The following is a 15,309-nucleotide window of genomic DNA, read 5'->3' as shown; positions in this document are numbered from 1 at the left end:
TTTTCCCGAGCTCTGTGCCCAAAGAACTCGGGTCTCTGGGCACACAGCCAGAAATCTTCTGTCTCCCATGACACACCGATTTCCTGCAGAGACACTGACCTCTGATTTCCACCGCCCCCCCATCTCCAGAGCCGCGAAAACTCAGTCCCCCAAAGGCGAGTGAAGCTGTCTTAGTCCGAGCCCTTGGCGTGCTGAATAACGGCCATTTGTGAGACCCAGAGAGCGAGTCCCATTCCCGCAAAAAAACACAGTCAGTGTGTAACTCCAGGTCAGGGTCTTCAAAAGAACCCTGAAAGGGAAAAACAGAGATATTAAAGATGGAGATATCAGAATGGGAATGGGAAATGAAATTAAAGTGGGTGGCCACTGGGAGAACCTGCTTGTTCTGGTGGACGGAGCATAGGTTCTCGGCGAAACGGTCTCCCAATCTACGTCGGGTCTCGCCGATATACAGGAGGCCACACTGGGAGCACCTGATGACCCCACAGACATGCAGGTAAGTGTCGTCTCACCTGGAAGGACTGTTTGGGGCCCTGAATGGTAGTGAGGGAGGGGGTGCAGGGGCAGGTGTGGTACTTGTTCCGCTTGCAAGTATAAGTGCCAGGAGGGAGATCAGTGGCGAGGGACGAATGGACAAAGGAGACACGTAGGGAGCAATCCCCACGGAACCAGAAAGCCGAGGGGGGGAGGGGGGGAAGAGAAATATGTGCTTGGTGGTGGGATCCCGCTGGAGGTGGCAGAAGTTTCAGAGAATTAAACAATGTGTTATACTTGGTTGGGGGCCGGAAGGTGAAGTTAACTCTTTTTCAATCTCTTTTTCTTATTTATTGAGAGACAGTGCAGAACAAGCCCTCCGGCCTTTCGAACCACACCACCCAATTTAATCCTAGCCTAATCATGGGACAATGTATAATGATAAATTAACCCTATCAACCGGTACATCTTCTGGATAGTGGGAGGATACCTGAGGACCTGGAGGAAACCCTCTTCAGGCACCACTACTACTATGTCGTCTCAGGCCCAGGGGGCCAGCGTCAGGCACCCCCTTTCAGGCAATCTGCCGTTATTACAAGAGATTCTGCAAATGCTGGAAATCGAAAACTGGAGGAGCTCAAGTCAATTCCTACTGAAGAGTCTCCACCCGAAAAGTTGACCGCTCATTCATTTCCATACGTGCTGCCTGACCTGCTGAGTTCCTCCAGAATTTTGTGTGCGATACTGCATATTTAAATCGGATAGAACTTTGGTTTGGGGCAGTCCAATGTAACATGGTGCGAAGGCTAATTTTCATGGCAGTTGTACCCCGAGTATGAAGGCCTACGGCGAAAGAAAATTTGGACTCGATCGACAGTGACTGGGAGGGAGCGTATAGTTGAGCGACGGGCGTTAGGGCCACGCGGATTCCCCTGCCCGTTCTCACCGGCCCCGGAGTGAGCTGCCAATCAGCCGTCAGTTACCGCCGGTCCTGGGGATTCGTGGTGCGAAGTGACAGGTCCATTTAAACCTGAGAGACCAAAGGCAGACTCCATTTCAAAACAGAGCTGCAAGGAATCTCCATCCTTTCGCATAGCTCCCCCCCTTGTGTGTGTTTCTCTTGCAAAGAGAGCGAGGGGGAATACGCGTTTGTTTAATCCCGTGGCGGCGTTGGAAGTGTTTGGGGAACGCGGTCGGTGGCGCTGAAACGGGAGCTGGAACAGGTGCAGGAGGGGCGAATGGCCAGGGAATCCGTCCAGGTCCCCGACGATGTGGATTTTACCTCTTTCAGGGAGGAATGCAATTCCGAGAAGGGCTGGTGTCTGAAGTATAAACGCTCCGGGATCACCGTCTGGGTGCAGATGACGGAGGAGGAAAAGGCATTGCATAAAATTAAGGTAAAATCAAAACGAAAACCTTTCAGATTACGTTGGATGGACGGTGTGTTGCAAGTAAATACGGTTGCGTTCCACACCACCACCCACCACCCACCACCCCCTACATTGTGTCCAGAGATGACGACCGGCTCTCACTAGTACCTACAACCTGTTTGCATCCCTCCTCACCGGCCCGCGGCCTCTCTGCACCTCCCTATCCATCATCAACCCCGCCCTCTCCCACCCCGACCGGCTGAACTCTCCCACTTGCGGGGGTCTCCCGTGCTGAGAAAGAGGTCCCCTCTTACAGACAGGGAGGCTCCGGTTCGGAACTGTGCGGATCGGTCTTGCCCGGCGTCTTCTGAAAGTTTCCCGTGAAATCTGCTGCTCGCCGGGACTCGAGGGCCTGTGTTATCGGGAGAGCTTGGCTAGACGCAGGAGAATGAGGAACAGACTCGATGGGCTGAATGGCCTAATTCTTCTCCTCTGGCTTGTGGACCCTGTAGAAGTTCTGAGTTACGGGAGAGGTTGGCTAGACGCAGGAGAATGAGAAATGGGCGTGATGGGCCGAATGGCCTAATTCTGCTCCGATGACATAGAGGTGTATTAAATCAAGGGGGGGGGGTAAGATAGGGTGAATGCATGGGGGCATTCCCCCAGAGTTGGGAGAATCAAGAACATGAAGGGCTGAAGGTGAAGGTGTGCCAGGACCCCAAGGGGTATAGGTAACTTTTCCACATACAGGGTGATGCCCGCAATGTCCCCTCTAATTTTTGTTTACAGCTGTGCGAGCCAGCCATTGGTCTGAGCAGTAAATTTTACACAGCCTGAAAACTGTGTAGCACTTGAAATGTTTTTTTTTTGTAATATATATGCTACAGAAGGAACATTGATATATCACATACTTCTGATTTTATTATTAATTGAAAGCTGTAATGAAATACAGTACAAGAAAGAAAGTCTGTCGGGGTTTGTAAACTTTTCCCAGCTGCGTACAGTTCCAGCTGTGCAGTAACAAAGGCAACGTGCTCGGGAGCGTTTCAGTTACTGCGCGGTCACGCACCCACGCGGTTGACGGAACGGTGATGGTGGGTATGTGGAACAAGGTGTCAGAGGAAGTGGTAGAGGTAGATGCATTGAAAAGGCACTTGGGGCAAAGCTCAGTGGGACATGGGTCAAACACAGGGAAATGTGACTGGCACATACACAGAAAGGTGCCGGAAAAGGGCCAGGAACATCATAAAGGATCCCACCACCCTGCTTGTGGACTGTTTGTCCCACTCCCATCAGGGAGGAGGCTACGTAGCATCCAGACCAGGACCACCAGACTCAAAAACAGTTACTTTCCCCAAGCAGTAAGGCTGATCAACACCTCCACCCACAAACCTACCCCTCCACACCCCCAACCACCACTACTTTATCATTTCCTGTCAGAGTCACCTTATGTACAGACACTCCGATACCTCGTGTCACTTTATGGGCATACAAGCAATCTATGTGTATAAGCTATCTTATGTATTTATATTTATTGTGTTTCTTAAATTATTGTGTTCTTTGTCTTACTGTGTTTTTTTGTGCTGCATCAGATCTGGAGTAACAATTATTTTGTTCTCCTTTGCATTTGTGTACTGGAAATGACATTAAACAATCTTGAATTAGAATCTTAAACGTTAACCAATCTTAGATGGAAGTCTTGGACGAGATGGGCAGAAGGACCTCTATGTGACTGCCCATCCACAGAGTGAGCCGCTGATGTGTACTGTATCCTACTGGAGCCCCTCCTTTGCCACTTACCACGTACCCTGCGTACTTGGACTTTGTCCCCATTTTCCCACTCGCACGGAGAGATTTTCAAACCTCCTGCATCCCTGTTGAATTTTTCAGCCAAATTCTCTCCCGAGAGGCCCCACCATGTTGTCCTGAGCTCACGGCGACCCTCTGGCCAGTACACATCCTCTTCTCATTAGAGGGGGCAGACTGGATGGGCAAATGACCTAATTTTCCTTCTGCATCTTACAGTCATTATTGCTGTTAGAGAGTAAGTGCAGGAGCCTGAAGGCACACACTCAGCGATTCAGGAACAGCTCCTTCCCCTCTGCCATCCGATTACGAAATGCACATTGAACCTGTGAACAATACCTCACTGTTATCTTTCTCTTTTTGGGCTACTTATTTAATTTAACTTCCTAAATATACATACTTGCTGTAATTTACAGTTTTTAAATTATTGTGTATCGCAATGGGCTGCTGCCAAACTTCAAATTTCGCAACATATGCCAGTGATATTAAACCTGGTTCTGACTCGGTGAGTGTTAAATGGGTGTGTTGCTGGGTGGTGTGGCTATTTGAGTCGGAGGGCCTGTTTCAGAGGGTTCAAAGGTACTTTTAATGTCAGAGAAATGTATACGATATACATCTTGAAATACCTTTTCTTCGCAAACATCCATGAAAACAGGAGTGCCCCAAAGAATGAGTGACAGTTAAATGTTAGAACCCCAAAGTCCCCCCAAGCTCCCCCCATGCATAAGCAGCAGCAAGCAATGATCCCCTCCCCCACCAGCAAAAAAAAATCGGCACCCTCCACTGAGCACTCGAGCGTGCAGCAAAGTATCAATAAAGACACAGACTTGCAGTACTCCAAAGACTACTCGTTCACCCGGTATTCGACATACCACAGGCTCTCTCTCGTTCCCTAATAAGGGAAAAAAGAGGTGTCCCCATTTCACAGCGAGGGGGGAGACATAACAAACAACTCGCTGATTTATGATGTTAAAAGTTAGTTGCATTGCTTTTCCTGAGCTCTGTGCCCAAAGAACTCGGGTCTTTGGGTACACAGCCAGAGATCTTCCATCTCCCACGACACACTGATTTCCTGCAGAGGCACCGACCTCGAGTCCACCTGCCTCCAGAGCCACGAAATCCCGAAACCCTGAGGGCGCGCTAATCTCCTAACGGCCTTGGCATATCGAAGACCGAGAGCGGGTTCCATTCCCACAAAGAACCGAAGTCAGCGTGTAACTCCAGGTCAGGGTCTTCAAAAGAACCCTGAAAGGGAAAAATAGAGATAATAAAGAGAGAAATAGAGCTGTGTCTGAAGATGCAAGCAAAGGGGTCGCTGTTAGGCTCCGTTGTCTCTCCTAAGCTCCTCCTTCTCACTGTATGTCTAAATAAATAATAAAATATTGCTGGCCCTTCAGCCAGTGATGTTGTGCCAAACTTTTAACCTACTCTCAGTTCAATGTAACCCTTCCCTCCCACGTAGGTCTCCATTTTTCATTCATCCCTGTGCCATCTCTGGATCCTTGTCCCAACATTACAGCCCAAGTCTTGTCCTCGTTACCCTGGAAGGTGTGTCAAATGTTGACTTCAGCACCTGAACTACCTGAGATGCCGATTTCAGGAACTGTAACTGCTCCACGGTCCCTCTGTTCTACAACATGTTTTACAACATGCTCTGGGACCCGATCGTTTACTGTGTACGTCCTTCCCTGGTTTAACTTGCCAAAATTCAACAACACGCACTTGTCTGTGTCGAATTCCAGCTGCCACTCCTTGGCCCATTTCCACAGTTCACTTCGCTCCTATTGTAATCATTTGGATATGGGCGCAATCTTTTCAGGTGACCCAAACCCTCGAGGTGCAGTCAACTGTGAGGAAGATTGTAACAAGTCTCAGGAGAAATAGACAGCTGGTGGAGTGGGCAGGGACGAGGCAGATGAAGTTCAATACAGAGAGAATTGGTTTATATTTCAATACCCACAAAATACTGCAGGAGCTCAGCAAGTGAGGAAACATCTGTGGAGGAAATAAACATTTTCTCTGTACAGTTTTTTATTGATATAACCCTTAACCCATCCCATCGCTTCTCGTTCCAGTCTTATCCAACCTTAGTGGAAAAAATCTGCAAGAATTTACCCTATCTATTATCATCATTATATGCTGTGTCATATGACGTGGGTGATCATGGTCTTTGACCATGATTGTTCTTGGCAAATTTTTCTGCCGAAGTGATTTGCCATTGTTTTCTCCGGGTAGTGTCATTACAAGATGGGTGACCCCAGCCATAATCAAAGCAGTTGCTACACCTTGCCCACGAGTGACCTGCAGGCTAGCAGAGGGAAGGATGACTTACACCATCCTTGGCAGAGACGTATCTCCACTCAGCGTATTCTCCTACGCTCCAAGGAATAAAGTCCTAACCTATCCAACCTTTCCTTATGACTCAGGTCACTCTGGGGTGAGCTGGTGGCACAACGACATCAGTACCGGACTCTGGAACAGAGGTTCCCGGTTCGAACCCAGTCGGATCCGCTCCCAAGTACGCTCTCCATCTGTGCCGGGTTGAGTGTCGAGATCGCATCTCGACCTCGAAAAATAAAAAGGGAAAAATACTGCGAAATGTATGTTTGAGGAATGGCGCGCCACGCAGTATCTCTCCTCTCTCTCTCGCGCTCTGCGCCTTGTAAAGGCATGAAAAAGACATCGTCATCGTCCCGCCAACATCGCACACGCACGGACACACGCACAGACACACACGCAAAAATAAACAACTCGGGTCACCCAGTCCTGGCAACATCCTTGTAAATTTTCTTGGCACTCTTTCAATCCTATTGATGCAAACACGAGGAAATCTGCAGATGCTGGAATTTCAAGCAACACACATCAAAGTTGCTGGTGAACGCAGCAGGCCAGGCAGCATCTATAGGTAGAGGTACAGTGGACGTTTCGGGCCGAGACCCTTCGTCAGGACTAAGTGAAAGAAGAGCTAGTAAGAGATTTGAAAGTGGGAGGGGGAGGGGGAGATCCAAAATGATAGGGGAAGACAGGAAGGGGAGGGATGGAGACACATTCCAAGAACTAGCTCTTCTTTCAGTTAGTCCTGACAAAGGGTCTCGGCATGGGTGACCCAACCAAAAGCCAAAGCACACGGCTCTGACTCTAGCCAGCATAGCGCTCCGGATCACTGAGGCACGCAAGCCTCCAAACCCCTCGACAAGGTTGTGATCCTCTTGGAGGTAAAAGTGAGTCTGGAGGTTGCAAAATCAGTTCGGAGTTGAGGAGGGTGAAGTTGATCACAATGGATCAGGAGCCTGATGTTTGAGCGGTAGTAAATTGGTGGTGTGGGACCTAAGGCTCCTGTACCTCCTTCCCAATGGCAGCAGTGGGAAGAGAGCATGGTCTGAATGATGGATACTGCAACAACGGGGTAGATGTGCTCATTGGTGGGGAGGGCTTTTCCTGTGATGGACTGGGCTGTACTCACCACTTTCTGTAGACCTTTCAGTCCCTGTGTTTTCATACCAGGCCATGGTCCAACCAGTTAGCTTGCTCTCCACCAAGTATCTATAGATCATCATCATCTGGGTTATGTCCCCTACTCCCTGCTCTCATTGGGCAGAGGGTGCAGAAGCCTTAAGTCCTCACCACCAGGTCCAGGAGCGGGCTTCTTTCTGAAGGGTCTCAGCCCAAAATTCCTCTCCATGGGGAGAGAGACATTGACCGCACCAATCACGTTGACCGATACAGCATCTGAAGGTTTGTAAAATATTCCAACTCGTACTAGCGAACAGAACCATGCAGCAGGTGACATACGAGACTCATCAGGGAGGCAGGCAACAAACTGCTTGAAGAACGAGGTTTTAAACTGGGTACCTTGAAGGCAGACAGAGACATTTAGGGAAATATGTCGGCAAATCAGTGGCCAGTCCCTGTCCTCCCAAGTGCTGTCTCCAGCACCTATCATCAAGGTTAGTCATTGAGCACTCCAGGCCCTTCAGCCCATCTAGCCTATGCTAAACTGTTATCCTGCCTAATCTCATCGACCTGCACCCGGACCATAGCCCTCCATACCTCTCCCATCCATGTACCTATCCGAACTTCTCTTAACTGTTGCAATCGAACCCAAATCCATTATTTATTTAGCAGTACAGTGCAGTGCAGGCCATTCCGGCCCTTTGAGCCATGCTGCCCCAGTATCTCCACAACCCCGATCAACTCTAATCTAATCGCGGGACCACTTACCGTGACCAGTTAACCTACCTGGTACGTGTTTGGACTGTGGGAGGAAACCGGAGCACCCGGAGGAAACCCACGCATTCCACGGGGGAGGACGTACAGAGGCTCCTTGCCGAGCGGTGCGGGAACCAAACTCGGAATTCCGGAACGCCCCGAGCTGGAATGGTGTCGTGCTAACTGCCAGGCCACTGTGGCGCCGCGGCCAGAGGTGATCAGATTCATTTATTTCCCACGTGTACGTGGAAGTGAACAGTGAAAAGCACCGTCTGTGTTAACGGGAATGGGTGGCGGGCAGCTGACAAGTGTTGCCACACGTTCCACCGCCAACATTGCATGCCCACAATGGTCAGTGGAACAACGTGGAACACAACAAGTAACAAAACACAACAGCAGTAAAACAAGCCCCTTCCTCTCTCCCCCTCTGTCTCTCTATCTCTCTCTCTCTCTCACACACAACTCCTGAGCAGGCCTCTGGGCCTCCTAGTTTCAGCCACTGGACTTCAATTTCTGGACTATCGATCGATCTTCAGGGTCCAGTCTTCGGTTATCGACCCCTGGTCGAGCTGATGATAGGACCCAAATTGCGAGCTCCTGCTCGCCAGCCCCCATGCCTCCTGTTTCACACCAAAATCCAATTCCAGGGACCTGTGACAGCATAGCATCCACAGAGGTCCTTCGTCAGCTGTCCACGTCACTGGACATCAAGTGCGGAGCGGAGGTGTAGACTCCGGATGTCCTTCTCCCCATCTCCACGTTAGTGGAAGAAATCATTCCTTCAATCTACCAAATATTGGAAGGTCTGGATAGAGTGGATGTGGAGAGGATCTTTCTTATCGTGGGGCGGGCGGGGGGGGGGTCTAGGACCAGAGGGCACAGACTTGGAAGAGAGGGATGTCGATTTAGAACAGAGATGAGGATGAATTTCTTCAGCCGCAGCAGGAATTCCCAACCTTTTTTATGCCGTGAACCAACGCTATTATACAAGGGGTCCGTAACTCCAGGTTGGAAACGCCTAAACTGGTGGGTGCTGAACCTGTGGAATTCATTGCCACAGACGGCTGTGGAGGCCAAGTCATTGGGTATGTGTAAAGCAGAGGTTGATAGGTTCTTGATTAGTCAGGGTATCAAAGATTACAGGGAGAAGGCAGGATAATGAGGTTGAGAGGGATAGTAAATCACCCATGATAGAATGGCAGAGCAGACTCGATGGGACAAATGGTCAAAATTTGCTCCTACATCTAATTTTCTTATGATCAGCTAGTGAAGGGGTGAAGAGTGTTTTTCCAGGCTAATGGCCGGTGTGAGAGGGAGAGGAGGGTGAGACGTCTGGTGTGAGAGTGAGAGGAGGGTGAGACGTCTGGTGTGAGAGGGAGAGGAGGGTGAGAAGTCTGGTGTGACAGGGAGAGGAGGGTGAGACGCCAGGTGTGAGAGGGAGAGGAGGGTGAGATGTCCGGTGTGACAGGGAAAGGAGGGTGAGATGTCTGGTGTGAGAGGGAGAGGAGGGTGAGATGTCTGGTCCAGGCTAACAGCTGCTGTGAGAGAGAGAGGAGGGTGAGGCGTCTGGTGTGACAGGGAGAGGAGGGTGAGACGTCTGGTGTGAGAGGGAGAGGAGGGTGAGACGTCTGGTGTGAGAGGGAGAAGAGGGTGAGACATCTGGTGTGAGAGGGAGAGGAGGGTGAGATATCTGGTGTGACAGGGAGAGGAGGGTGAGATGTCTGGTGTGAGAGGGAGAGGAGGGTGAGATGTCTGGTCCAGGCTAACAGCTGCTGTGAGAGAGAGAGGAGGGTGAGGCGTCTGGTGTGACAGGGAGAGGAGGGTGAGACGTCTGGTGTGAGAGGGAGAGGAGGGTGAGATATCTGGTGTGACAGGGAGAGGAGGGTGAGATGTCTGGTGTGAGAGGGAGAGGAGGGTGAGATGTCCGGTGTGACAGGGAGAGGAAGGTGAGATGTCTGGTGTGAGAGGGAGAGGAGGGTGAGATGTCTGGTCCAGGCTAACAGCTGCTATGAGAGGGAGAGGAGGGTGAGACGGCGGGTGTGACGGGGAGAGGAGGGTGAGACGCCAGCTGCCATGTGGCATTGTTTACTGACTGATTGTGCAACTGTTCCGTCCCATTCTCCACAAAGCAGGATGTGCTCATTAACAGCCCAACCCGACAGGGTTCTAATGCAGATTCCAGTGGCTCATAGCAACACGTCACAGTCAGAGTCAGGTTAATTATCACTGACTTAGATGACATGAACATAGAACACAGTGCAGTACAGGTCCTTCTGCCCACAATGTTGTGCTGGCCTTTTAACCTACTCTAAACTCAATCTGACCCTTCACTGCTACATCGCCCTCCATTTTCCTCTCATCCATGTGCCTATCTAAGGGTCTCTTATATGTCTCCGATGTATCTGCCTCTACCACCACCCCAGCGGGCATTCCTCACACCCACCACTCTCTGAGTAACTGACCTACCTCTGACATCCCCCCCCCCCCACTATACTTCTCTCCAAACACCGAAATTATGCCCCTTCACATTAGCCATTTCCACCCTTGGCTGTCCACTTGATCTATGCCACATTATTTCTGTCACGTCTCCTCTCATCCTCCTCCACTCCAAAGAGAAAAGCTTCAGCTCGCTCAACCTTTCCCCATAAACCACGGTCTCTAATCCAGGCAGTGTTCTGGTAAATCTCCTCTACATCCTCTCTAAAGCTTACACATCCTACCTATCATGAGGCGGCCAGAAATTAACACAATATTCCCAGAATGCACAGATTCTTGTGTAAGGGGTTTCTTCTTTTATGTTACCGCGTATGTTAATCAAAATGGCTTCTTTGTTATGTTAAATGCTGAGAGAGTCTCGAGCTAGCACTTTGTTTGGGTTATAACAGATAACAGAGTAACTGAACCAATGGGTGTCCATGCTATTCTTTCTGGGGGTGATAGGGTGTCTCACATGACTGGGAACCGGGGGGTTTTGGCGGGGAATCGGACGAGAGACCGTGAGGATGACGGACGTGCGGGGAAAGCTCAGGTTGATCACTCCGCGTGGTCCTGAGCCGCGAGTCGACGGGGTCAGGGTGGTCCCGAAGAGGCCCCCGAGCTCCAACTTGTGCACGAAGAAATTGAACTTTGATAAGTCTGGCGCCTTTTCCATTCCTTTTTTGTATTGAACTTCTATTAATCTCATAGATTTAGTAATATCTATAAAGTGTAATTGGTGAAACGTATATTGTGTGCTGGCTGATGATTGATGTTTGAAGCTGAATCAGGTGGCAGTTGTACAGCAACCAACGTAACCGGGAGACCAGGTGGGCAGCGGACGGCGTTTCCCCGAGATAAATATGAGCCAATATAGCTGAGTGTAACATTTGTTTTGCAGCAGCAGCACGTAAGGCATGGGAGCAGGATGAGGCCATTTGGCCCATCGAATGCTATAGCACTGCACCCTAACGCCACAGGGGTGAAAGAAAATGGAGGGGAAAATTAGATGAGCGATTAATATCCCTTCACTATGATTGAATGGCAGAGCTGGATCGATGGGCCAGACGGCCTATTTCTGCTCCTATATCATGCTGGAGGTGTAGGGCAATGATAGGAGGCAAAGGCAGAATGGATCATGCAAAGTCATAACATTACTGAATTAAGAGTCTCTTGGATAGGCACATGAATATCTGAATCAGGTCCGTTAACTTTGACATATCTCAACATTTTGTAGCAGCAGTACAGTGCAATATGTAAAAAAAACTACTGTGAATTTCAAACTGAATAGTGACAAAAGGGATTTGTAAATAGCGCTCAGCAATCTGATGGTAGAGGGGAAGAAGCTGTTCCTGAAATGTTGAATACAATCAGTAGAGATTGACTGGAGTCTTTGGTGACATACCAAATCTCCTCAAACTCCGAATGAAGGAGAGCCACTGATGTTCCTTCTTCATGATTGCATCAATATGTTGGGCCAGGATAGATTTTAGCACGAATTGTAGGAAAGCAGCATCTGTCATCGAGGACATGCGCCATCCAGGCCAGGAAGAAGGTACAGGAGCCTCAGGTTCCATACCGCTAGGTTCAGGAACAGTTATTAGCTTCAACCGTCCGGCTCTTGAACCAGGTGGCTGCCGCGGTAGTGTTGCGTTTAGCGCAACGCTATTACAGTTTGGGTCCTTGTAGTTCAGAGTTCAATCCCGGCTACTCTGCACCCTCCCTGTAGACTGTGAGGGTTTCCTCTTGCAGACCAAAGATGTACCGGTTGGTAGGTTAACTGGTCATTGTGAATCGTCCCGTGATTAGGCATTGTGAATTGTCCCGTGATTAGGCATTGTGAATTGTCCCGTGATTAGTCATTGTGAATTGTCCCGTGATTAGGCTCGGGTTAATTAGGGGTTACTGGGCGACAGAGTTTGAGGAGCTGGAAGGAGCTGTTCCATGCTGTATCTCAATAAATAAGAACAAACATCATTCAACTTCACTCACCCCATCACTGAACTACTCCCACAACCTATGGAATCACTTTCAACAACTCTTCATCTCATGTTCTCAATAGTTACTGCTGATTTATTTATTATTATTTCTTTTTTCCCTTTTCTATTTGCACAGTTTGTTGTCTTTTGCATGTAGCTTGCCCATCTTGTGTGGGATTTTCAATCGATTTTATTGTGTTTCTTTGTACTTACAGTGAATGCCCACTAGAAAATGAATCTCGGGGTTGTACGTGGTGACATCTATGTACTTTGATAATAAACTTACTCTGAAGCTTCGTGGATTCAGTGTCTTGTCGGGGAGACAGAGCAACTCTTCACTGCACACAGTTCCCTCGGGGATGTGGTTGGAGTAATAGGGAAGGGAATCTATGGATATGATGCTTTAAAGAGACTACTTTTATTTGTCACATGTACATCATGAAATGCGTCATTTGCGCTAACAACCGACACGGACCATCGCCAACATAGCACGTCCACAACTCTCTATCCCTAATCTTTGAAATATGGGAGGAAACTGGAGCACCCAGAGGAAACCCACCCTGTCATGGGATAAATGTGCAAACTCCTTATAAATAGCAGCGAGAATTGAACCCAATTCTCATAAGGCTTTTGATACAGTCCCACACAGGACAATGGCCCACAAGGATAGAGCATGTGAATTTGGGTAACAAACAAGAACAGATTAATAATTAACTTATTGTCATGGTCATACATGTCGGGTGGCGGGGTGGAGATGTGTCTCTACCAAAGGAGGTGTAAGGTGCTCCTTCCCTCCACTAGCCTGCAGGTCACCCTTGGGCAGGTGTAGCACCTGTTTAGCCCCCCGATCAGGGTCACGTGAAGCCATGGGAGCAGGTGGTGGATGGTCGTACGGGCAGCTGGTACATATCACAAGTCCTGGTTATGCTACCACTGACTACTGACGCCAGGCAGACAATCTCTGAACAATAGAGTATTGATAATGGCTGGGGTCACCCATCTTGTAAAGGCACTGCCCAAAAGAAGGCAGTGGTAAAGCACTTCTGTAGAAAAATTTGCCAAGAACAATCATAGTCATGAGACCATGATTGCCCACGTCATACGGCACTCCACATAACAAACGAACATACATATTGCAGAGCAGACTCTATGGGCCAAATAACCTACTTCTGCTGCTGTGTCTTATAAACACCAGGAAGTTACAAACAAGTTAACGTTAAACTTAAATTAACATAAATTATACAGAACTGGTACAACAAGTCACTGTAAGCAGCGTGACCCCAGTGCAAGTTGAAAGTGAGGTCACAGGGCTGTTTCGATCAGTCTAGTCAGAATCAGAATCAGGTTTACCGTCATTGACATGTGTCGTGAAATTTGTTGTTTTGTGGCATATATAAAAGTACTATAAACTGTAATGAGAAATATTTAAAAAAATTAGTGCAAAGAGAGAGAAAAAAATCGTGAGGTAGTTCCATGGGTTCATTGTCTGTACATCAGTCTGATGGCAGAGGGGAAGAAAGCTGTTCCTCAAACACTGAGTGTGTGTCTTCAGGCTCCTGCACCTCCTCCTTGATGGTAGCAATGAGAAGAGGGTGTGTCCGTAAGACATACAGTGCCTATAACAAGTATTAATTCTCCCCCCACCCCAGCAAGTATTCATGTTTTATTGTTTTACAACATTGAATCACAGTGGATTTAATTTGGCTTTTTTGACACTAATCAACAGAAGAAGACTCTTTCGTGTCAAAATGAAAACAGATCTCTGCAAAGTGATCTAAATTAATTACAAACATAAAACACAAAATAATTGATTGCGTAAGTATTCACCCTGCTTTAACATGACACGCCAAATCATCACTGGTGCAGACAATTGGTTTTAGAAGTCACATAATTAGTTAAATGGAGATCACCTGTGTGCAGTCGCAGTGTATCAATTGATTGTCATAAAAATAGAAACATAGAAAACCTACAGCACAATACAGACCCTTCGGCCCACAAAGCTGTGCCGAACACATCCTTACCTGAGAAATTACCTAGGCCAGGGGTCCCCAACCTTTTTTGCACCGCGGACCGGTTTAATGTTGACAATATTCTTGCGGACCGGCCAACCCGGGGGGGGGGGTGGGTGTTCAAATAGGGTTAAACTCACCTCAACATGTCGTTTACAGTTAGGGTTGCCAACTTTCTCACTCCCAAATAAGGGACAAAAGTAGCAGTCAAATCCCAGGACACTTTACCCCAGGAAAGACTACCATGACCACGAAGCCTTGGGTGGCCACATGTGTGCACATGCGTGTACGTGCCGATTTTTTTTCCCCCTACAAATCGGTTTTGCCTTCATCTTCCCGACTATACTGTACATACATTATTTCTACTTTATATAGGCTATGTATTTATCATATAGTGTTATTTATTTTCGGTTTTATGTGTTATTTGGTATGATTTGTTAGGTTATTTTTTGGGTCTGGGAACGCTCAAAAATTTTTCCCATATAAATTAATGGTAATTGCTTCTTTGCTTCACGCCATTTCGGCTTACGAAAGGTTTCATAGGAACGCTCTACCTTAGCGGGGGAAATATGGGACAAGGGCGGTCCCATATGGGACAAACCAATTTAGCCCAATATACGGGATGTCCTGGCAAATACGGGACAGTTGGCAACCCTATGTTCAAGTTCAACAGTGCGTGACAGGGAATGAGGAAAGGTGCAGCTGACTCATATCGTTTCCTCGCGGCCTGGTAGCACATGCTTTGTGGTTGGGGTCCTCTGACCTAGGGTAACCCATAGCCCTCTATTTTTCTGAGCTCCATGTACCTGTCCAGGAGTCTCTTAAATACACCTGTATCTGGAAGGTCCAACTGCTGGTGAGTCAGTATCCTGGCAAAAATTACACCATGAAGACAAAAGAACACTCCAAGCAATTCGGCGAAAAGGTTATTAAAAAGCAGAAATCAGGAGATGGATACAAGAAAACTTTCAAGTCACTGAATATCCC

The 15,309-nt window shown here is 48.3% G+C and overlaps 1 protein-coding gene across 1 annotated transcript in view; it reads left to right on the top strand.

The window, feature by feature from the left end:
* The first annotated feature begins 1,432 nt into the window (after positions 1–1,432).
* Positions 1,433–15,309, top strand: part of stard10 (StAR related lipid transfer domain containing 10) — a 57,287-nt gene continuing 43,410 nt past the window's right edge. The window contains exon 1 of the mRNA XM_063054710.1: positions 1,433–1,871. Coding sequence (XP_062910780.1) covers positions 1,713–1,871 — 159 coding nt within the window. The 5' untranslated portion in view covers positions 1,433–1,712. The remainder of the gene's footprint in view (positions 1,872–15,309) is intronic.

Source organism: Mobula hypostoma, chromosome 7, assembly GCF_963921235.1.
Source record: "Mobula hypostoma chromosome 7, sMobHyp1.1, whole genome shotgun sequence".
Taxonomy (NCBI): domain Eukaryota; kingdom Metazoa; phylum Chordata; class Chondrichthyes; order Myliobatiformes; family Myliobatidae; genus Mobula; species Mobula hypostoma.
The sequence above is the reverse complement of the archived record's forward strand: the minus strand, read 5'-3'. Positions and strand labels throughout refer to the sequence as shown.